The 24,344-nt window shown below is 47.2% G+C and overlaps 1 protein-coding gene and 1 long non-coding RNA gene across 8 annotated transcripts; both read left to right on the top strand.

Moving 5' to 3' along the window:
• LOC8068819 (cellulose synthase-like protein D4) lies at nucleotides 4,539-8,940 on the top strand. Its single transcript, XM_002443294.2, has 3 exons — nucleotides 4,539-5,876; nucleotides 5,971-6,796; nucleotides 6,879-8,940. The coding sequence occupies exons 1-3, from the start codon at nucleotides 4,840-4,842 to the stop codon at nucleotides 8,691-8,693; spliced, it is 3,678 nt and encodes a 1,225-aa protein (XP_002443339.1). The 5' UTR covers nucleotides 4,539-4,839; the 3' UTR covers nucleotides 8,694-8,940.
• LOC110429842 lies at nucleotides 18,878-22,985 on the top strand. 7 transcript variants are annotated; one of them, XR_002447029.1, is made up of 6 exons: nucleotides 18,878-19,812; nucleotides 19,961-20,051; nucleotides 20,619-20,731; nucleotides 21,203-21,427; nucleotides 21,897-22,236; nucleotides 22,667-22,985. It is a non-coding gene; the product is annotated as an uncharacterized LOC110429842 (long non-coding RNA). The 7 variants fall into 7 exon arrangements; XR_002447031.1 differs by lacking the exon at nucleotides 22,667-22,985 and having other exon boundaries at nucleotides 18,878-19,303; nucleotides 19,394-19,812; nucleotides 21,897-22,386; XR_002447030.1 differs by lacking the exon at nucleotides 22,667-22,985 and having other exon boundaries at nucleotides 19,958-20,051; nucleotides 21,897-22,386.

The raw sequence follows: 24,344 nt of genomic DNA, 5'->3' as shown, positions 1-24,344 counted from the left end.
GACTAACTAGGCTTAAAAGATTTATCTCATCAATTCCGACCAAACTATACAATTAGTTTTTATTTTCGTCTATATTTAATACTCCATGCATACGTCTAAAGATTCGATGTGACGGAGAATCTGAAAAATTTTACAAAATTTTTTGAGAACTAAACAAGGCCTCATTAGATCAGAAACGAAAAGGAATAACAACACTAGTTACCTCTGGAAAAGGATGTCTCTTTTCTTCTTTGCTTGGGCCTTGTTTAGTTCAAAAAAATTTGCAAAACAGTCACCGTAGCATTTTCGTTTGTATTTGATAAATATTGTCCAATCATGCACTAACTAGGCTCAAAAGATTCGTCTCGTCAATTTCGACCAAACTGTACAATTAGTTTTTATTTTCGTCTATATTTAATACTCCATATATGCGTCTAAAGATTTGATGTGACGGGGAATGTGAAAAATTTTGCAAAATTTTCTGGGAAGTAAACAAGGCCTTGGAGAGCTTCTGCAAGCTCTGGTTCCAAAGCGAGTACTCTTTCCAAGGCATTACCAGAACCACGAAGCTCTTTAAGGACAAGTTATTTATTACCTCGAATAATATGTGTTTAGAGTCTAAATAAGATTTGAAGTCCTATTTTTTCTACCTCTTTCTTCAATAAATATACTATCACATCAGCAAATATCATAAATAATATATAATTAATTGTCTTAGACTCTGTGATAGAGTCTTGCATTGTGAGGGCCCTAAGGCCTTGTTTAGTTCCTAAAAAATTTTAGATTCTCCATCACATCGAATCTTTAGACGCATGCATGAAGCATTAAATATCAATAAAAGAATAACTAATTACACAGTTTACCTGTAATTTACGAGATGAATCTTTTAAGCCTAGTTAGTCCATGATTAGACAATAATTGTCCAATACAAACGAAAGTGCTACAGTAGGCAAAACCAAAAATTTTCCGCAACTAAACAAGGCCTAAACGAAGGAAAAATACTTTGCAAGTGCTCATTTGCCTAAACTAGTAACAAATGCAAAAATGAGAATGAGATGAGATATATAGTACAGGTTCACGTTTACTGTACATACAGGACATATCATATCAAGTTGTGATAATGTCCTTTCAAACCATCGAGTGATGCGTTAGTTAGATTAATGTCCAGGGGAAGAAGAGGAGACAAATTCTCATTTTTAAATCTTTTCAACTGCATATAAAAACGATTTCCATTGAAATCAGCTGTATGAGCATGGGGAAGAAACGGTACGATGACAAAATCTCAGCACATTGTCGTAACACTACCTACACATGTACTAGCTCCTTCTGGAAAAGGCTGAATTCACTTGCTAATTTCTTGTGCTCTTGATCTTTGAGAACTGCTAAACAACACTCGGTTGCTTAGCCCCCTCTAAGCACTCGATTTTCCCACCCTCTCATTCTTCTCTCTCTCTTCAGCTTCTCCCCTCTTCTTTCCCAAATCCGGTGAGCTTAGAAGGGGCTGGCCGGCACGGCAACTAGGAGGTGCTACAGTGGCCTGACAGTTGGAGGCTGGCGGCAGTGGAAGCGGCCGGACCAGGTCGGGACTAGGGCGCCGTGGCTAGAGCTCACCGCGGAAGCCTAAGATCCGGGAGGGGAAGGAGGGGATCATTGCCGCCGTGCTAGGGTGGTCCATGGTCGTGGTCGGGGCTGCAGAGCTCCGGTGAAACCCTAGCATGGCCACGGCGAGACAGTGGGCGGCAGCGGGGGCGAGGAGGAAGATGAACAGTATAAAAGAAAATGGATTAAGTCCACTTTTAGCCCCTCAACTATTGGCCGAGTTTAATTTTAACCCTCAACTATAAAACCGTCTGTTTCTCACCCTCAACTATCAAAACCGGTCACCTTTAGCACCCGGAGAGAGGACAGGGCGGTTTTTCTTTTTTCTTTTCTATGGTTAAACTTGTGAATTTCATAGTGAATTGTTTGAACATGGTAAATTCATCAAATTTTTTGGGTAGCCTTGTCATGATGTTCTCTATGCATAAAAAATGTGAAACTCTGAAAGTAAGTATTTTTTGGATGCTAAAAAATTAGCTCTTTTAATTAATAAATACATGTTCTATGATTTTTGTAGGATAGTATACATCCTATGATCATGAAACTTTTTGTGTAACTGTTTTATACTAAGATAGACCTTCAAAAAAGTTTAAGATTAATTTAATGATGTTTTTGTGTCCCTAATTTATATGTAATTAGTAAAGCATATAAATTAGGGATATAAGCAAACGTCATCAAATTAATCTCAAACTTTTTATGAAGGTCTATATTAGTATAAAACAGCTATGCAAAAAGTTTCATGATCATATGATATATATATATTATCCTACAAAAATCATAGAACATGTATTTATAAATTAAAAGAGCTAATTTTTTAGCATCCAAAAAATACTTACTTTCATAGTTTCACATTTTTTCTGCATAGAGAACATCATGACAAGGCTACCCAAAAAATTTGATGAATTTACTATGCTCAAACAATTCACTATGAAATTCACAGGTTTAAGAGCATCTCCAAGAGCTTGGCTAAAATTAGTAGCCAAATTCTAATGTTTAGCCATTTTGTAAAATAGACAACTTTTTTTTAAAAAAAAGATGTCCACAACAGCCTTGCTATCAGATAGCTAGTGTCAGTGGTTGGCTATATATGACCAACGAAAATCAAAGAATAGCAAACTTTCTATTTTACAAAACCAAATAGCACATCTGTTGGAGCTTATTTTTCTACTGTACAAGTTCTAAAAAGCCTTTATAATAAGAATAGCAAAACTGTTAGAGTTGCTCTAACCATAGAAAAGAAAAAGGGAAAACCACTCAAAGTGGCTCACTCAAAACCGCCCTGTCCTCTCTCCAGGTGCTAAAAGTGACCGGTTTTGATAGTTGATGGTGAAAACAGACGGTTTTGTAGTTGAGGGATAAAATTAAACTCGGCCAATAGTTGAGGGGCTAAAAGTGGACTCTCAATATACCAAACAACAGTAGAAAAAAAAAGAATGACCCTTTTCATTCAACGAATGTTTATTATTATACACCATGATAGTGTTTGGTTTGTAGCACCTCCAAACGATGTCAAAATTTGGCTTAGGTCACCAAATTAGTGGCCATATATTTGGCCAAATCTATTAGCCACCAAAATAAACTAAGATGGATAAAAGAAGGGACGTGCCAAGCCAAAATTAGGCACTCGATCAAACTATGGCCATGTAAAAACTCTACTTCTCGATCTTAATACAATGACATACGGACTTTTCTCGATCTTAATACAATGACATGCGGACTTTTTGTGTGTTCAAGGAAAAATAATCAATGACTAAGATTGGTCAAATTAGTCAAATTTTGGCTTGGCTTGTAGACCAAACACAACATAGAAGCTGCTAGCTAAGAATTGATCCTATATTATTGGCGTGTTCGATAGAGCTCCATTCCCATATTTCAGGGCGAATTATGTGAAGCTCTATCAATAATTATTAAAACACAAGTGGATTCTAGTGACGAGAATCATTTATTCACTTCGCTACGAAAGCTAGAAGCTAAGGCACTGTTTAGTTCCCCACCCAAAAAATTTCTATCCATCCCATCGAGTTTTTGGACACATACATGGAACATTAAATGTAGATAAAAAATAAAATAATTACACAGTTTGGTTGAAAATCATGAGACGAATCTTTTAAGCCTAGTTAGTCTATGATTAGCCTTAAGTGCTACAGTAACTCACATGTGCTAACAACAGATTAATTATGCTTAATAGATTTGTCTTGCAATTTTCAGATGAGCTATGTAATTTGTTTTTTTATTAGTTTTTAAAAACCTCTCTCGACATCCTTCCGACACATCTGATGTGACACCTAAAAATTTTTCATCTCCAATCTAAACAGGGCCTAAAAAAAACCTTCTCCCATTAACCCTTGTCTACTCTCCATCCGACTCTCATGTCAGGAGGTGTTTAGTTGGGTGTGTTAAAATTTAATATATATATATATATATACTATAGTATTTTCATGTGTTAAAAAGTTTTCACAACTAAACAAAGCCACAGATTTTTTTTTTTAAAAAAAATAAATTTTAGGATGAATTAAACAAGGCCTCACCACGGACAAAACAATTCATTACATCACGACTCACCACTTCACCAGCAGCCAGCACCCTCAAAGAAGGCCAGGGCTGAACCCTGCCGAGCCGAACCCAAAGCCCCTTTCACATGGCCCACCCGTCAGTTACACGTGGTCCCCACCCCGCTCTCTCTCTCTCGTCCCTTCCCCCGCGTGGCCCCCACCCAATAGCTTCCTCCCCCCCCCCCCCCCTCCTTCCCAAACGGCTACACATCCTCATTGCCCGCTCGCCTCAACCAAATGTACACCGTCCGATCCCCCACAGACGGCCGGATCCGCCCCGCGCCCCCGACCGTTGCGCGGCCACGTCAGCGCCACCCGACCGTTGGGGGCGGCCGGCAACTCTGCTCGCCGTTTCAAAAAGCGACGGCGAAGAATCCGACGGAATAAATACAGGCGCTGCCACGCTCTGCGCCCCACCAGATCCTCCTCCTCCTCCTCCTCCTCCTCGGTGCGCGAGCTCATCGATTGCTCACTCATCCCCCCACGAGCTCCAGCCTCCACAGCCCTATAATTCCCGGCCCGATCCATTGCCGGAAACCTTCTCCGAGCTTTTCCACGGGTTCATGGGAGCGCGAGGAGTGTGTCCAAGCTCCGTCCTTTTCTGGGCGGCGGATCTGAGCTGAGCTTTCAGAGATCACCCATCGAGCTGGTCTGGTTCGGTAGTTTCTTCTTTTGTTAGTGAGGGGAGTTGATTTGATTTCGGGGAGCGATGTCGCGGCGGCTGTCGCTGCCGGCGGGGTCGCAGGTAACGGTGACGGTGTCACCGACGAGGGGCAAGGCGGCGGAGAGCCCCGGGGATGGGGTGATCAAGAGGAGCGGCGGCGGCGGGATCGGGCTCACGAGCCCGGCGCCGAGGCACTCGCTCGGGGGAGCGTTGGCGTCGTCCACCACCGTCGCCACGCTGCAGCTCTCGCCCGTGCGCCGCAGCTGGGGGAGCCGCTACGCGTCGCTTGACGGCGGAGCCGGCGTGGGCGACAGCGCCGAGTTCGTGCACTACACCGTGCACATCCCGCCCACGCCGGAGCGGAACGTGGCGGCGTCCGCTGACTCCATCGACGAGCCGGCGCCGGCTGCGTACCAGGACGGCGGCGCGGCGGCGGAGGTGCGCCCGCCGCAGAGGAGCTACATCTCCGGGACCATCTTCACTGGCGGGCTCAACCAGGCCACGCGCGGCCACGTGCTCAACACCTCCGGCAACAGCACCGCGGTCGCGGCCTCCGGTAACATGTCGTGCAAGATGCGCGGCTGCGACATGCCGGCGTTCCTGGCCTCCGGCGCCGGCGCCGGCGGCGGGCCGTGCGACTGCGGCTTCATGATCTGCCGCGAGTGCTACGCGGACTGCGTCGCGGCCGCGGGGAACTGCCCCGGCTGCAAGGAGCCATACTCTGCGGGGAGCGACACTGATGACGACGACGTCGACGGCGAGGATGACGAGGCCGTCTCCTCGTCTGAGGAGAGGGACCAGCTGCCGCTCACGTCCATGGCGAAGCGCTTCTCCATCATGCATTCCGTGAAGATTCCCAGCAACAACGGCGGCGGCGGCGGCAAGCCGGCCGAGTTCGACCACGCGCGCTGGCTCTTCGAGACCAAGGGCACCTACGGCTACGGCAACGCGCTCTGGCCCAAGGACGGGAACGGCGGCGGCGGCTTCGCTGGGTTCGAGGAGCCCCCGAACTTCGGCTCCCGCTGCCGCCGGCCGCTCACCAGGAAGACCAGCGTCTCTCAGGCCATCCTCAGTCCTTACAGGTATCAAATCAATGGCAGGAGATTTAAAAAATTCCCTCTGAAATTCACTAGTAATTTCTGTGCTCACTCTGCTCGTTGCTCTGCTCCGGCGCAGGCTGCTGATCGCAATCCGTCTGGTGGCGCTGGGGTTCTTCCTGACATGGCGCATTCGGCACCCGAACCCGGAGGCGGTGTGGCTGTGGGCGCTGTCGGTGACGTGCGAGGTCTGGTTCGCCTTCTCCTGGCTTCTCGACAGCCTCCCCAAGCTCTGCCCGATCCACCGGGCCGCCGACCTGGACGTCCTCGCCGAGCGCTTCGAGCTGCCCACGGCGCGCAACCCCAAGGGCCACTCCGACCTGCCCGGCATCGACGTCTTCGTCTCCACCGCCGACCCGGAGAAGGAGCCGCCGCTCGTCACCGCCAACACCATCCTCTCCATCCTCGCCGCCGACTACCCGGTCGAGAAGCTCGCCTGCTACCTCTCCGACGACGGCGGCGCGCTGCTCACCTTCGAGGCGCTCGCCGAGACCGCAAGCTTCGCCCGCACCTGGGTGCCGTTCTGCCGCAAGCACGGCGTCGAGCCGCGCTGCCCGGAGGCCTACTTCGGCCAGAAGAGGGACTTCCTCAGGAACAAGGTGCGCGTGGATTTCGTCCGGGAGCGGCGGAAGGTGAAGCGGGAGTACGACGAGTTCAAGGTGAGGGTGAACTCGCTGCCAGAGGCCATCCGCCGGCGCTCCGACGCGTACAACGCCGGCGAGGAGCTGCGTGCCAGGAGAATGCAGCAGGAGGAGGCCATGGCCGCCGGCACCCTTCCCGGAGCTTTGCCTGAGGCAGCGGCGGCCGTGAAGGCGACATGGATGTCCGACGGCTCGCAGTGGCCTGGCACTTGGCTCACCTCTGCGCCAGATCACTCCCGTGGTGACCACGCCGGCATCATTCAGGTGATTGATTGATTGAAAAAATCTACAAATTTCTTCATTTGTAGATTCGAGATGCTGATGTGTGCCTGAAATTGAATTGCAGGCAATGCTTGCGCCTCCGACTTCAGAGCCTGTGCTGGGCGCGGAGCCGGCGGAGTCCGGCGGGCTGATCGACACGACGGGCGTGGACATCCGGCTGCCGATGCTGGTGTACGTGTCCCGCGAGAAGCGCCCGGGGTACGACCACAACAAGAAGGCCGGCGCCATGAACGCGCTGGTGCGCACGAGCGCCATCATGTCGAACGGGCCCTTCATCCTCAACCTGGACTGCGACCACTACGTGCACAACTCGGCGGCGCTCCGGGAAGGGATGTGCTTCATGCTGGACCGCGGCGGCGACCGCGTCTGCTACGTCCAGTTCCCGCAGCGGTTCGAGGGCATCGACCCCAACGACCGGTACGCCAACCACAACCTCGTCTTCTTCGACGTCGCCATGCGCGCCATGGACGGGCTGCAGGGCCCCATGTACGTCGGCACGGGCTGCGTCTTCCGCCGCACCGCGCTGTACGGGTTCAGCCCGCCGCGCGCCACGGAGCACCACGGCTGGCTCGGGAGGAAGAAGATCAAGCTGTTCCTGAGGAAGCCCACCATGGGGAAGAAGACGGACAGGGAGAACAACAACGACAGGGAGATGATGCTGCCGCCGATCGAGGACGACGCCTTCCAGCAGCTCGACGACATCGAGTCGTCCGCGCTGCTCCCGCGGCGGTTCGGCAGCTCGGCAACGTTCGTGGCGTCCATCCCCGTGGCGGAGTACCAGGGGCGGCTCCTGCAGGACACGCCCGGCGCGCACCAGGGCCGCCCCGCCGGCGCCCTTGCCGTGCCCCGCGAGCCGCTCGACGCGGCGACCGTCGCCGAGGCCATCAGCGTCATCTCGTGCTTCTACGAGGACAAGACGGAGTGGGGGCGGCGCATCGGGTGGATCTACGGGTCGGTGACGGAGGACGTGGTGACGGGGTACCGGATGCACAACCGCGGGTGGCGGTCCGTGTACTGCGTGACGCGGCGCGACGCGTTCCGGGGCACGGCGCCCATCAACCTCACCGACCGCCTCCACCAGGTGCTCCGGTGGGCGACGGGGTCCGTGGAGATCTTCTTCTCCCGCAACAACGCGCTGTTCGCGTCGCCGCGGATGAAGCTCCTCCAGCGGGTGGCCTACTTCAACGTCGGCATGTACCCGTTCACCTCCGTCTTCCTCCTCGTCTACTGCGTGCTCCCGGCCGTCTCCCTCTTCTCCGGCAAGTTCATCGTGCAGTCGCTCAACGCCACGTTCCTGGCGCTGCTGCTCGTCATCACCGTCACGCTCTGCATGCTGGCGCTGCTGGAGATCAAGTGGTCCGGGATCACGCTGCACGAGTGGTGGCGGAACGAGCAGTTCTGGGTGATCGGCGGCACCAGCGCGCACCCGGCGGCCGTGCTGCAGGGCCTCCTCAAGGTGATCGCCGGCGTGGACATCTCCTTCACGCTGACGTCCAAGCCGGGGGGCGCCGGCGACGACGGCGAGGAGGAGGCGTTCGCGGAGCTGTACGAGGTGCGGTGGAGCTTCCTGATGGTGCCGCCCGTGACGATCATGATGGTGAACGCGGTGGCGGTGGCGGTGGCGTCGGCGCGCACGCTGTACAGCGAGTTCCCGCAGTGGAGCAAGCTGCTGGGCGGCGCCTTCTTCAGCTTCTGGGTGCTGTGCCACCTCTACCCGTTCGCCAAGGGACTCCTGGGCCGCCGCGGCCGTGTGCCGACCATCGTGTTCGTCTGGTCGGGGCTCATCTCCATGACCATCTCGCTGCTCTGGGTCTACATCAGCCCTCCTGCGGGCGCCAGGGAGCTCATCGGCGGCGGCGGCGGATTCAGCTTCCCGTAGTTTGTAGTATGATGTGTTCAAAATGTCTGGACTCACATGAAGGTGTGCTTGCTTCATGGGGTGCTGTTACTCGTTTACTAGTTGTGATGGTGGACTGTGTGTGATTGATTCTTCAGTAGCTGACGAGCTACTGCCATTGTATCAGATTTGCAGACCTGCTTTAGTTGGTTTATGTTGTTTGTAAACTGTATATTGTGACTGACGTAATGTTGTCACTCGGATGCTAATGTTTCTTTCTGACAGTGCAGTGGAGTTTTGTAACCACGCTAAGAGCACACCCAACGCACGTTGGTTTGAATGGTGGTTCAAAGAAAAAGATTGCTCCATGTAAGTTGAAGTAACCAAGCGTTAAAATATTTTGCAACGCAGGCTACTAGACAAACGGTAGTTAAAGCTGATCCTGTAAGCATGCTTTTTCTTTGAGTAGTATCTCAGGGCAGAGCAGCCCTCTCCCCAACGCAGTTTTTAGTGGTAGTTTGAGACTTTTTGTCAGTGAAACCTCTACTGCTTCTGCAAGCTGCTCTGCGACTCTGCAAGCTACTACTGCTGCTGAGTTGTGACTCGTGTTCCGACGTGGACGTCTGAGGCTAACATCCAGCGTGGCGCGTTGGGGACGCCCTAATGTTCCAGAAGTTTTTTTCAGTAGCAAATTCGATGTCAAAATTCTGGTTCTGGGGGATCGTCAGAATTGACCAAAAGGTTCATGAAGTCAACCAAAAAAAATTGTTCTGGAAAGAAACCGTGTCATGTTGACAACGATAAACTTGGACCCCTGGAATTCCGAAGTATTCTTACAAATGCAAAAATGCAAAACATTTCAGACTTTTGAGTGTTGCGTTGGAAACTTACTTTGGATATGGATTCTGTACACAAAGTCAATCAAAAATTTTGCCGAAAATTGTGTCCATTGAGCGATCCACCTGAGCTTCTAAATCAAACCTTTATTCCTCACATAGTCCTCACCGCTTATGCAATTAGAGTTAACGTTTCAATTTTTTAATTAGCACCTAAACATAGTGCTGTTTTTTAAACATTCTTCTCCCTCACAACACAAGGAAAGCGAAGCAAGCAGGCCTTGTTTAGTTCCCAAAAATTTTGCAAAATATAAATAGTATTACTTTCGTTTGTATTTGACAAATATTATCCAATCATGTACTAACTAGACTTAAAAGATTCGTCTCGTCAATTTCGACCAAACTGTGCAATTAGTTTTTATTTTCGTCTATATTTAATACTTCATGCATGCGTCTAAAGATTTGATGTGACGAGGAATCTGAAAAATTTTGCAAAATTTTTTGGAACTAAACAAGGCCCGAAGAGATCGAGGAGCACTTGCTCCCATTATTGGAAACAAAAAACACTCATGTATATGCAATGGCGGAGGGAAGGGGGGCTGAGGGGGGCCTGGCACCCCCCAACCTTCCCATAACTCCCTTAATACACCACATAGATTAGATATTTAATTATCTAATTAGCTAGTTAATGATATTATCTGTACTAAGATTTTTATTCTTATTTTATATTAATCTCTAATAGTTTCTTATACAAATAGAATCTAGATCTTTCTAATATTTTCTTCATATCTTTTATTTTTATTATTGCCTATCAAACATCAGTTTGTCTCCTACCACACACTCTAATTAGCTAGTTAATTGAAAATCACCGTTTTCCTTGTTTAATCCTTCTGATTGATCTCCAACGATGGGATCTATATTATTTAGCATTAGTCTTGCTATTATCTTTCTTATCTCCTGTGCTTCTATCAATATTCGTCTAAACTCTAAACGGTCATTTAGCCCGTTGTACTCAACTTTTAAACACTAACAGTGGTATGATGTTTCTGTTTAACCTTCTATTTAAATAACCGTTTTACCTGTTTAAGTGATCGTTTTGTCTAAGACTAAATGATATGTAACTGATTGTTTGTCATTTGATGTTAGGATCTAGTACTAATTAATTTTGCCCCCATTTAACTACTTGTTTTTATTGTGATTCTTTTCCTGGACAAAGAAATAGAATGATCAGGTGAATGTTTGAGGCTTGAGACTAGTTAAAATTTTCTTTTATTTTTTTAGTTTTTCTGCTTTTTTTTGCATCGCAACACAAACGTTTATTTTGGTGCTATGTACACCTTTGTCATGTAATATTTTGACACACATGATTGTTCTTGGTTTGCACGGCCCCCCTATGTTCAAATCCTGGCTCCGCCCCTGTGTATATGTGCTTTGTATATATTTTTTTCCCAGGCAGGAGCTGAGCCAGCTGCGGCGGCGATCCGTCCCCTGCCTCTCAGGCGAGCACGTCGGGGTGCGCGACGAGGTAGGCCTCCACCATTCTTGATCGCCATCAAGGCGCTCGTACTCCACCTTGATGGTGGTGACGCTCCCGGGTCCGCCGTCGCCGCCGACCTCGACCTCGACGGCGTCGATGTAGCCGGCGCAGGCCTTGGGCAGGAGCACCGACTTGGTCTCGCCGAAGGCCACCTTCCACAGGCGCTCCGCCGGGACGGCCAGTACCGCCACCTCCTCGGTGATGCTGCCGGCCACCATCGTGCTACGCTGCTGCTGGCCTGCTGCTACTCAGCGAGAGTGTCTGTGTTTGTGCTGACAGTTAGTGATCAAGAGCTACTACTTATACCTCCATACCAAATTACAAGGTATTCCAAAAATCTTAAAGAGTCAAAGTATATTAAATTTGATCAACATTATAGAAAAATTTAGAAAGATTTATAACATCAAATAGATACTAAATGAAAAATCTAATGATATTTAGTTGATATCATAAATATTATTATGTTATCATATAAATTTGGTCAAACTTGAGATCGGAAGAAGGAGTGATTTTATGTTTAAGGGAGCAACGCACCGACATTCACTCATGATTATCCCCCACCAAGATCAGCCTGGGTGAGCTCAAGTTTGCCAAAGCGGAGCCTTCCATCGCCAGCAGGGTGAGAACTGTGTGCAAACCTTGTGATCCTCATGTGTTGGATTTCAGCCGCTTTGGGAGCAAGTGTCCCCCGACGTTTGAGTATGTTGAGTTGGAAACTCCCTCCGAAGAACCCATCGAGATTATGACCTGGTTTTGAATAGAAAACACTCGATGAAGTAAATGAATTAATTTTTTTTTCTATTTTTCCAAGATTTATTTACCTTGTTGTTAATTGAAGTGGGAAATCGTGCTTTAGAAATTTTCTACAAAGTTAACTAAAGTGTGTTGTTGCATTAGTTTTGTTGTGTCAAAAATGATTTTTTTTTTTAAAAAAAAAAAACTCGATCCAACCACGAATATGCTCCCCTTTGTTTTTGAAAAACAAAGCTTCAAACATTTTCTTCAAAATTAGTTTTAAAAGTAAGCTCAAAATTTTATTTTGAAAAGTATTTAAAAGTGCTTTCTAAACATGTTTAAAGAAAGGAGTTTTAAATTTCAAAAAAGTCTAAACATATGTTCCAAAAAATAATCTTAAAATATGAATCAAATTTTGGTTTTAAAACTTTTTGGAAAAGTGGTTCGAATCCTTTCAGTCAATGAAAAAAAATCCTTTTCCTTTCTTTTCTTAAAACATGTTTAAAGAAAATCCTTTCAGCCAACAAACACTAAGTATATATAAAAGTAACATCCAGTCGTCACTCATCAAACCCAGGGAGTCAAGTGGACTCTGCAGTCCACCCCCGCCACACAAGTCATTCTTGGATAATGTAAAATCTAAATTGTATGAGTATGACTATCTTTATGGTTTGTCTTTAAATTTAAGAGTTTTTGACGAATTGTGGATCAATCGATGGATGGATTATTTTTTTCTTTGTAAAATTTATATGTACTTAGTGTTTGTTGGCATCTGGCTCGTGAGCCAAAACGAGCCGCTCGAGCTATTTAGCGACCCGAGCCAAGCTACTCCTCTAGCTCGTTAGTGAAACAAGCCGAGTCGAGTCAGATTCTAAATAAGCCGAGCTGTAACGAGCCAAGCTGGCTCGATATCCACCCTAACATCCACTCATGCCGGTAAGCGGTAACCAAACAGCTTCATAGATTTTTGTATCCATTCGTGCAACATGACCAAACACCCTCTTTTCTCTAAAGTATGGATCGACTCAACTTGCATCCCGATATGCGATATAAGCCCCATTTGGCAACCAAGCACATCCTAGTATTAGGTGTTCGGTGGAGCACTAAGGGGGTGTTTAGTTCATTGTCCAGTAGAGCCTAGCTCGTGCAGAGCTAGCTAGACCAGCTTTGGCCAGACCTTGTGCATGCGACAACACCTTGTCTGGTTACCTAAGTCATTACAGCTAGGCCAACAGCAGCATCTGTTTGGTTCACCATGTCCGCGTATCTCTATCTCACGCGTCGTGCATCGTACAGTGCTTGCTCGCACGAGGTGAGCCAGGCCTAGTAGAAACGACCAATTTCTACGTTTTAGTAGAACCTGGCTGCGAGAGGCTTTCTGCACACGTGGAGCCTGCCCCAGCAGATATGCCAACTAAACAAATGTTCGTTCCCGCACGTGGAGAGCCTGGCTGAGGGCTGGTGCATGCAACCAAACGCCCTAAAGAGATACTCCATAGACTCTATTTCCAAGGTGAATCTAATAGAACAGAAGTGATTTTAGGCCTTGTTTAGTTTCCAAAAATTTTAAAGATTTTTCGTTACATCAAATCTTTAAACGCACGTTTGAAGCCTTAAATATAGATAAAAACTACTAATTGCATAGTTTATCTATAATTTACGAGACGAATCTTTTAATCCTGCTAGTCCATAGTTGAACAATAATTACCAAACACAAACAAAAGTGCTACACTAGTTAAACCCAAAAAATTTCGCAAACTAAACAAGGCCTCCCAAAAAGTACCCAAAATTTTTGAAGATTATTCGTCACATCGAATCTTACGGCACATGCATGGAGCATTAAATATAGACGAAAACAAAAACTAATTACACAGTTTACCTGTAATTGGCAAGACGAATCTTTTAAGTCTAGTTAGTTCATAATTGAATAATATTTATCAAATACAAACGAACATGCTACGATACCCAAAACTAAAAAGTTTTGCCAACTGAACAATGCCTTAGTAGACTGATGGAGCAGTCTCAATCAGACCTTAAGTTGGACCAGGCTACAAGTTGTGCCTAAAACCCGATCCAACCCAAAACCAGCCCAACACGGAAGACATGAGTCAGTGGCCTGGCCCGGAACCTTCACCCTGCGGCCTGCCTTTTGCTTACTTTCCTGCCCTACGAAACCGAGCACAATCCCAAGGCCCAAGCTATTTCTTTGTCTAAAAACTCAAAACTCGCTAGCTCGCTCATTAATGGCTCGACTCGTTTTATAACAATCCGGCTCGATTTAAAACGAGCCAGCTGAAGCCAGCTCGTGAGTTACTTGTTAGCTCGAACGAGCCAATAAATTCACAAGCCAAACACCTAAAATTAGCTCATCAGCCCATACATCTCTCGTTTAGTCGTTTGCCTCGGCCCAACGCAAACTAAAACCCTAAGCATCAGTCGTTCGTCACTCATCAACCCTACGGAGTCGAGTGGACTCTGCAGTCCGTTGCCGCCGCACAAGTCATTCTTAGATGATGTTTAAAGTCTAAACTGTATGAGTAAAACTATTTTTGTGGTCTGCCTTTAAACTTAAGAGTCTTTGACGAATTGTGGATCAATCGATGGATGGATTATATTCTCCTTTGTTAAATTTATATGTACCTAGTGTTTGTTGGCTTGCTGTTCATAGAAAAATTCCATGTATTGTGTTTTTGAGACATGGCTCGCGAGGCAAAACGCGCCGCTCGAGCTATTTAGCCAGCCGAGCCGAGCTGCTCCTCTAGCTCGTTAGTGAAACGAGCCGAGTTGAGCCAGATTCTAAACGAGTTGAGCTATAACGAGTCGAGCTGTAACGAGCCAAGCTGGCTCGATATCTACCCTGACATCCCCTCATGCTGTAAGTGGTAACCAAACAGCTTCATAGATTTTTGCATCCATTCATGCAACATGACCAAACATCCTCTTTTCTCTAAAGTATAGATCGACTCAACTTGCATCCCGATATGCGATATAAGTCCTATTTGGCAACCAAGCACACCCATATTGGCCTATTAGGTGTTCTATGGAGCAGTAAGGGGTTGTTTGGTTCGTTGCCCGTAGAGCTTGGCTCTACGCGCAGAGCTAGCCAGGCCAGCTTTGGCTAGGCCTTATGCATGCGACAACACCTTGTTTGGTTACCTGGGTCATTACAACTAGGCCAACAACAACATCTGTTTGGTTCAACCGTGTCCACATATCTCTATCTCACGCGTCGTGCGTCGTTCAATGCTTGCTCGCACGAGGTGAGCCAGGCCTAGCAGAAACGGCCGATTTGTGTGTTTCAGTAGAGTCTGACTGCAGGAGGCTTTATGCACGCACGGAGAGCCTGACTGAGGGCTGGTGCAGAACATAACTGATTTTAGGCCTTGTTTAGTTCCTAAAAATTTTAAAGATTTTCCGCCATATTGAATCTTTAGACGCACACATAAAGCGTTAAATATAGATAAAAGAACTACTAATTGCATAGTTTATCTATAATTTAGGAGACGAACCTTTTGAGCCTGTTAGTCCATAGTTGAACAATAATTACCAAATACAAACGAAAGTGCTACACTACTCAAACCCAAAAATTTTCGCGAACTAAACAAGACCAAAAAGTACCCAAAAATTTTGAAGGTAGACAAAAACAAAAACTAATTACATATTTTGCCTGTAATTTGCGAGACGAATCTTTCAATGAATAATATTTATCAAATACAAAAAAATACGCTACAATACCCAAAACTAAAAAGTTTTGCCAACTGAACAATGCCTTGGTAGACTGATGGAGTCTCAATCAGACCTTAAGTTGGACCAGGCTACAAGTTGTGCCTAAAACCCGGTCCAACCCAAAACCAGCCCAATACGGAAGACATGAGTCAGTTGCCTGGCCCGGAACCTTCACCCTGCGCCCTGCCTTTTGTTCCCTTTCCTGCCCCGCGAAACCGAGCACAATCCCAAGGCCCAAGCTATTTCTTTGTCAAATAATAAAAATAAAAATAAAAATAAAAACTCCAAGCTATTTGTAATTTCTTTATGTGTGTGCTATTACGTATCGGTGCTCGTGCAGGGACCGGACTCTTTGTGTTGCACTATATATACGTATTCTTATCGTGCATCAGCCGGAATCTTCCCTCTCGATTCGGCTTCGGCTTCGGCTTCGGCTTCGGCAGATCCATCTCCAACAAGAACAACTACCCTAGTATTTCTTCGATCCGCCATGCCATTGCTCATCTCATTTCAAATGGAGAAGATCTGAACAAGACGATCGAAGAAGAAGAAGAAGAAGAAGAAGAAGAAGAAGAAGAAGCACTTGGTTGGCTTGTCTTACTGTTGCGACGATCTAAACCATGCAATCACCGGCAATAATGGCGGATCATCAGCAGTCGTCGGAAGCGGTGGCGAAGGCGGCGGCAGCGGCGTATTCGCGGAAGCAGATCGCCGACAGCATGGCCTTCATAGACGAGATCCTGCCGGAGCTCGCGGCGGCCCCGGACGTCCGCCACGAGTTCTTGAGCCTCCTCTCCGGATTGGGAAAGCACGGCGGCGACGCCGACGCCGTCGGGTCCCGCGCCGCGGAACTCCTCCGTGGACACCCCGACGTGCTCCGCAGGTTCACCGCGCATGTCCACATGGACGCCATCGCCGAACAAGGCCTCGCCTTGACGAGACCGCGCCGCAGCCGCAGCCGCAGGTGGAGCGAATCGAGGCAGAATCCGACGGCCGCGGCGGCGGCGCCACCGGAAGCGCCACCAAACGTCGCCGCCCAGGCGCTAGCGTTCGTCAAGCGCGTGCACGAGACGGCGGGCCCCGTGGTCCATGCCAGGTTCCTCGCCGTGCTGTCCGAGGCGCAGGGCAGCGAGGACATGCTCGCCGACGAGATCTACGACAGGGCCAGGCGAGCGTTCGGCCCGGCGCACGTCGGCCTGCTCCACGCGTTCGCCACCGCGTGGCTCCCGGGGGAGCAGGAGTGGAAGCTGCAGCAACAACAACAACAAGAACAAGCGCGTGGACCGGCGGCACGGCAGCGCAGCCGCGCCGGCGCGGCGGCGGTCTCATCGCACGCCGGCATGCCCGATGCTAATAAGAAGTCTCGCGCCGACGACGATGGCAACGCCCGACGACACGACCCTGCCACTGCCATTGCACGACGGCAGCGCAACCGCGCCGCGGCGGCCTCCTCGCACGCCGCGGCCGCCGGCATGCCCGATGCTAAGAAGCCTCGCACCGACGATGGAGGCATCGGCCGGCAACACGACCATGTCGTCGCCGTGTTGGAATTGAGAAACGTCAAGAAGCGCCGCAGCGACGACGATGGCACCGGCGGCCGCGGACTCCACCGCATCGGTGAAAGCTCAGGCGGCGGAGCAGCGGCGCAGGGCCGTGACGATGACTACGACTACGCGCCACGGTCCAGAGCCAAGAAGCCCCACAGCGGCAACGGCGAGTTCTCGGGCAGCGCGGCCGCGGCGCGGGTCCTCGGCACCGATGCCGCCGGTGTCCATCACGCGTACAGCGACAACAACGACAACAAGAAGCCACCACGCCGGCGCGCCGCCGCCATCGGAGGTAAAAGCTCCAGGGCCGGGGCGGCGGCGGCGGCGGGGCCGGAGCGGGACGACGACGAGGTCCGGCGGTTCCGGCAGGAGTGGGAGTTCCAGACCTACTACTCGAAGCTGGTGGCCACGAGCGACCGTGTCACGAAGCTGCTGCGTCGTGCTCGTACTCGTACTACCGCGCATGGCGACGGCGGCGGCGGCGACCGTTCTCTGGAGGCGCTGTTCCCTCTCCCCGAGTGCCGGGAGTTCCTCCACAACTTCTACGGCGTCCGTTGGGGTGAGATGAGGGCGGCGCTGGAGCGCGGCGAGAGCCGCGTCCCGGCGCTCGAGGTGATCCAGCGCCGCCTGAAGACGAAGGAAGAGGAGGCCGTCGTCGAGGAATCGCGGAAGCGGTGGCGGCACGACCCCGTCCGTGTTGCCCAGAGGTTCCACGGCGGGCTCGCCATGGACACGCTGGACGAGGAGTGCCGGCGGCACCAAGGCGGCGGCGGTGGATGAACGGCACGCGCGTGTTATGGCTGGCCGTGGCCAATGGCCATGGACACCGATCACATCATCACATGCATGATGATCAACTAGATGTATTCACCGAAATTGTTTCTTTCGACGGTGTGGCGATTGGTATTTTAGGAGATGAGAAACATGTACTGTCCAAGAGCTGAAAATATAAGTGATCCTAGCAAAAGAGAAGAAAAAAGGGCTACCACATTTGTTCATCCATATCTTGAAGTAACACATCTGAGATAAAATCAAACAAGGCCTTATTACGGTCAGTTTGGATCTCATTCTCATGGTGAGAATCTAGATTTTAGATAGTAAATGTAAAATATGCATCTCATTTTGATATATAGTGGTTATTATGTTTGTATGTTCAAAATCTCCAAATAGTAGGTTTGAGATAGGTAAGTTGGATTCCAAAATCATCTAAATGCTTGGACCTCAATAAGGCCAAGAATTAAATACTGTAAAAAAAAATACTACTGAAAACTATATTATCTGTCGGGCAGAATTAATTTTTTTGGACAGTATTTTATGATTTTTGGCAAATTATAAGAATGCAAAGTCCAAATGCAAAACCTTTAGAGATGCATTATACTGTCAAAAAATTTAATTCTGTCTGGCAGATAATATAGTTTTCAGTAGTGTTGTCCTCACTTCTGCACCTTATATTATTCTCATTTCATTTTTCTTAGGAGATATAAACATGGCCTTATATAATATCGAAGTAAATCAATTATTGGCATCGGTTGCAGAGACTCCAAAATCGATTTGCCACCTTTAAAACATTTCATGTTTATGTTTAATTCCATATTACTATGATGTAAACTATGCATGTTGTCCCTATAAAAATGATTTCTAGCGGATTTTGCTATTCTGATGGCCCGGGACTGGCGGCCTAATATGGCTACTGGCTTTGGACCGGATAAGAGAGGCTCAAGTGTAATAGTACCACATTACCACAACCGGACGAGAGAAAACATTATACGTAAACGACACCATCTCAATATCTCTACAACTAAAAAGACCCGAAGGTCATCGTCTCCGGGCGGTTATCGCCCCCCCTCCCCCCCTTGCGCGGTTATCGCCCCCGCCCCCGGCACCCCTCGGTCGCCCCGCCCCCCTCTCGCGGTTATCGCGCACACGACGTCCACCCTGAGGCCTGAGCTCCAAACCTCGAAGAATCCCTGCGCCCTTGCCGTCGCCTAGCTCCGCAGCTCTCCGCGCGAGGCAACAGGGCGCAATCGCTACCCACGACGTCGCCCTCTCCGGGGCGCAATCGCTGCCCGCGCCGTCGCCCTCTCCGTTGGCCACGCACCCAGCTGAGAGGTCCAAGAAACCGTGGCCCCTACCCCTGCCCCTGTGCCCTCGCCCTCGCCGTCACCGTCGCCCAGCTTCCCCACGCTGCACAGCTCGGCGGCTCCCCGCGCGAGTCCTTGAGCGCAATCGCGGCCCGCGCGGTCGACCTCGCCGTTGGGCGCGCGCCTCCAGGTGCGGCCATCGAGTTTCTTCAAGTTCTTCGTCGTCTGCCTCTAGGTGCGGCCAAAGATTTGTTTTTGCGCTCCCCGCGCGAGTCCACAGAGCGCAATCGCGGCCTGCGCCGTCGACCTCGCCCTCGCCCTGCAGTCCACTGAGCCTACAACAGATCGACGATCATGGCGCAACCTACACCCATGCGGCTTCCTCCTCGACGAGCGGCGGCCAAAGGGAAGACCTCCTCCTAGCGACGACCGGCTGACTTCGATGCGTAGCCTCCTCCTCCACATGCTTGGTCTCTTCCCTGAGCGCCTTCCTACAATCGCATGCTACCAGGTGTTCCGGCGGACGTACGCGCGGGTGGCCGGGTGGACGCACACCGTGGGTGGCCCGGCGGCCGGATGCGTACAAGAAGCACATGGTCGGGCATACATGTGTGGCGGGGCAGGCGGATGGATGCTAACAAGTGCCCCGTCAGCTTTTGGTGATGACGTTCAGGAAGTGTTTGAGGAATTGTCTGCAAGGTTTGCTCCTGCACTTGTTGCCTGCATACTTGTCTCCATTGTTGTAATTGTGGTCGTCTTGTATTAGCCTTTTGTTTTTAATATACTATCCATCTCCACGAGATTGTCTTTTGCATACATGTCACCAGCTGTTGTTGCACTGCAGCAGAGGAGCTGCATTAAATTTACAGTAGCAAATTGGGACTCATGTTACAGAAGGGTTCGTTTCATGTGGTGGCACCTCCTGGGATTGATTTCAGGTAATAATAGATCAGATGTTCATTTATCGGCACTTTCCATCTATGCTTACTGATTAATTTGTTTTCTATGTTTTCTCAATTCATAATCTCCGTACTAAAAGATTTCATTTGAAGATGCCCACAAGATTTCATTTGAGAAAAACAAATATTTTGGAGGTTTGGTCGTGATTCTGTACTTTCTTTAAGGAGATAATTTTCTTTTTGTGGCCAAACTCCTTTTGGCATGTCTACTTCTTACTACTATTTTGTACTACTTTTTATGTGTATGAACAATTTGGCATACACGTGCATGAGCTATCTGAATCATGACTTCTGTAAAAAAAGAGATTAACTTAACATAATCTTATAAATTTGATAAATTGGTAATGTCAAATGTTCAGTTTCAGAACATTTTCTCCAACTAAAATAAAAAGAGTTAGCACCAACTTGATCATTTAACCTAAGCAACTATTCATGTATTCTTGTAATCGAAAATAAAGGTGGAGAGTTTCAGATACCACTCTTTATATTTCCATCTTATGAGCTGCGCTTTGATTGACGTTCCATTTACACTTTATGCTTTTTCAGGTGATTTGGAGCATACACATCTGGTCAGAGGCTTGGACTATGCTCTACTTCACAGTGCAGAGTGAAATTGAAAAGGAACCTGATGCAAAGGCTGGAAAGGATGCAAAGTCATGGTGATTTGGAGCATACACAATTTTTTACCTTATATGATCTTAACACTGATTAGGGTTGAAACAGTCACTTATACAGTTTGTATTTCAAAAGTATGCCTATAATAGTGACTGCCGTGTATATGATATCAGTTACTCACTTGTACAGAAAGCAAGCCTATACAGGTTTAATTTCCCTTGCATAGGAACAACTGATGTTAAAAAAACCTTTATTTAATATTGTTTATTATGCAATTACTTTTAGAGAAGTACATGTGAACGCAAACTTGATTTGAGGATGCCTTTGCATGCATTGTTTCATTTTTTTTAGTTTCTCTTATCTGGTCTGAAATAAAAAATATAAAAGCTATTCATTGTGAGTTAATGAATAACTATTAGGTGATCATGGATAGATTTAACACAATTGAATTAATAATAGATTGCATTGTATGATTTGGAGATGCTAACATTATCCATGTTGTCTTTTATTTGCAGGGAGAGAGTTTTGTGGTGGGTGGGTGGGTGGGCTAACTATGAAATCCATCTTGAAATATGATGGCATTTTGTGGTATCCATGCATATTTGCAGAGCAATAGGTGTCAATTTGCCTTTGCTTTCTTGTGTTGTACATGGTGATCCACTTCTTGGCGTGGTGGTGTAGCCCTATAAGCCTGGCAGCTCCATCTTCAACGGCATGGTGTCGACATTGACCATCTCAAGGTACACCTATGGCCCTTATTTCAGTAGTTTTTTTTCGTTCGACATTGAGCAGCTTAACATTGATGTCATATCCTTCTGTCTTATTACATAATGGTTTTTTGCCTGAGTAAATAGCTTTACTTATTTTGTGGTAACGGTTAGTGACTTTAGAATCTGAACAGTGACAAGGTGCAATGAAACAAGCAGAGCAACATCTTATTCTAATATAGACATGTATAAAAACTGATTTCCATTAGCCATCAGCTGCTTTGATGTATGCAATATTAAATCGATTAGTGTCATTATTGGTTTCTCTTGCAAAAGTTTGTGTTCTCGTGTCGCCGTAACAGCAGTGGTAGGTCCATATAAATATTTGAAGTGTGACAATTTGAAAACATCGGACTGCTGAATTTCATTATGTATTTAGATGTAAGAAGGGTTAATGTTTATGTGTAGTGGGAGGGTTGGCTTAACAATATGACTATAATAGCTTGATGCAGATTGTGCTTATTATGTGTGTCCTGCTGCGGTGGCTAGCTGTGGCGCACCGCCTGGGCCCGTCCATGCTGAGGAATCCATCGTGTTCGCGGCCGCCTCTGCCACACAACACGCCGATGCCATGGAGGCTGCCGCTACATCATTGACGAGCTCAAGAAACTATCATGCTTCAGTGCTTAGTAGGCTCTTTAGGGTCCTCACTGGTTTCTTAGGTAGCTTTGCTTTTACTATGCAACAGTGAATAGGAGTCATTTTAAGATCGTCGTGATCAAGGCGTCAACAGTACTGCAGACGTCATGGCTGGAGCAATTCTGTGCACTCTAGCTCTATTGGTAATAGAATATGTACCATTTTTACCCTGAATTCTTTTTTATAACCTTATATCCATTTCGTTCTAAAAATTGGATAGCACAATAAACCTGGCTAACATATTTTTTCCTATATAAAAGAAAGGCAAGATTAATTTTATTAGTTTTTACAAATTAACAAATTTACTCATTTGATAGTGTCCATTTGTTACGAACGTTGGTCGAGTCCAATGGCAGTTATAAGACATGGTTAAACTTTTACATATGTGCTTGTATGTTTCCTTCTGCAGTCCTGAGTTTGTTATTTAGGGCAGTCAATTGATAAAGGGCAGTGGTGATTTAGACTTTGTGATCTACATAGGCCAACTTTTGGTTTTCACTCGTCTACTTAATTGCCTTTTGTGCACTGATGTCCTTCTTCCTTTTTCATGATCTAATTTGTAATGGGCTATAGGTGAGGTGCCAAGTGGCACCCAAAGTTATCCCCGTCGCCACCGCGCCTGCTAAAGCGGGGGGAGGGGCGTTGTTGCGATGGATCACCCCTGTTCCCTAAAGGCATCACCTTTGATCTAATATGTGGATTTGTATGGTCATAAGTTGCTTGTGATCTTTTCTTTGAGGGCGGTTTTCCGGCCGGTTGTTGTGATGTCGGAATTTGTTGTTGTGGTTCTTGCCGCTGTGTTTTCCTTGTCTATGTTAATTTCACGAACTTTGTCTTTTGGATTAAACAACACTTTAACATTGGTATTTAATTTTATAGTATTGTTATATTATTGTGTGATCCTTATATTTTTACTACAATAATATAGTTGTCCCGTAGCAACGCACGGGCACACTACCTAGTACTATGAATTAAAAAGTAACAGAATCTTTTTATTATGTGTAACTGAAGACTGACCCTCAAAAAGAGTCTGAGATATATATTTATCTTTGAGAAGGGTTTTTGAAGATGGATTAATTCTTACAGTTGAGTTGGCGAGGATCATTGGTGTAGCTGGCGGCTGGCCCAATAAGACCTGATCGGACCAGAACAGCAGAGAAGGAAACTGTAGATTGATGTGGGCCAAAGAGGCCTTTTGCTACATGCCTACTAACTCCTTGTTCATTTATTTAAGCAAAGGAACAAATTAAAGACTTTCATATGCTCACCATCTCCTTGATGCGGTTGACAAAATCTTTGTAAACTGTGAAGAGTAATAAGTGAGTGAGTGCTTGTTACATCCGTTGATCCCCATATCTAGGATTCAAACAGACATTTTGTATGGCCTCCAACCTTTCATGACAGTTACAATGGCTCCAATTTCATTTTGCCTCATCACACATTCACACACATAACGGAAAACCTCGATCACATCTGGTATTTCTATTGATGGAAAATATGACATTTCTATGCCTGTGCAGATAAATAGTCGATGCTATGTCCTGATTTCTCCTGAGGGCTGAGACGATTAAAATGTCCACACCCTTTCAACGAACTTACGTGAGCAATGAACGACAAATCCTTAACGTATGCACCTTGCATTTGTTGGTTACCTTATTTGTAGTACGAAACCAATAACATGAAGAGATATGATTTGCAAGGCATAAGTAATCCATTCATCACTTAATTTGTGTTGTGCTAGAGAGTTGATCCCTTCTGATCCCCTCACATGAACACGGTAAATGCTCACATGAAGTTCAGTTCCAGTCTTAAGTCTTCAAGAATTCCTCACGAAGATCACTTGTAAGTTTGTTTCCTCCAAAGTGATGGTTGTGCTCTGACCATATATCATCTTCTTTATTTTATAGGAGGACTAGATTTTCTCTCAGCCATGTATGCTAGCTAGCTACGGAGTATAGCCTATAGGACTATTGAATTCCTCACCTTATGCCGTTTTGCTAAAATTATAATAGTTCAATCAAACCTAGGATACAAATACAAACAAAAAATAGGATATGAATACAATATATACCCTACATATTTTTTAGGAAACCTAGAATTTGAGGGGGAGGGCACATGCCCCCGCTCCTCATGTACTAGCCAGTCCGTCGTCCCTGCCACTGGTCCTGTCGGATCATCTGGGAATAGGAGAGCAAAGAAAATTGTAGATTGATATGGGCCAAAGATGCCCTTTGTTACATGGCCACTCAGT

Source organism: Sorghum bicolor, chromosome 8, assembly GCF_000003195.3.
Source record: "Sorghum bicolor cultivar BTx623 chromosome 8, Sorghum_bicolor_NCBIv3, whole genome shotgun sequence".
Lineage (NCBI taxonomy): Eukaryota > Viridiplantae > Streptophyta > Magnoliopsida > Poales > Poaceae > Sorghum > Sorghum bicolor.
The sequence above is the reverse complement of the archived record's forward strand: the minus strand, read 5'-3'. Positions and strand labels throughout refer to the sequence as shown.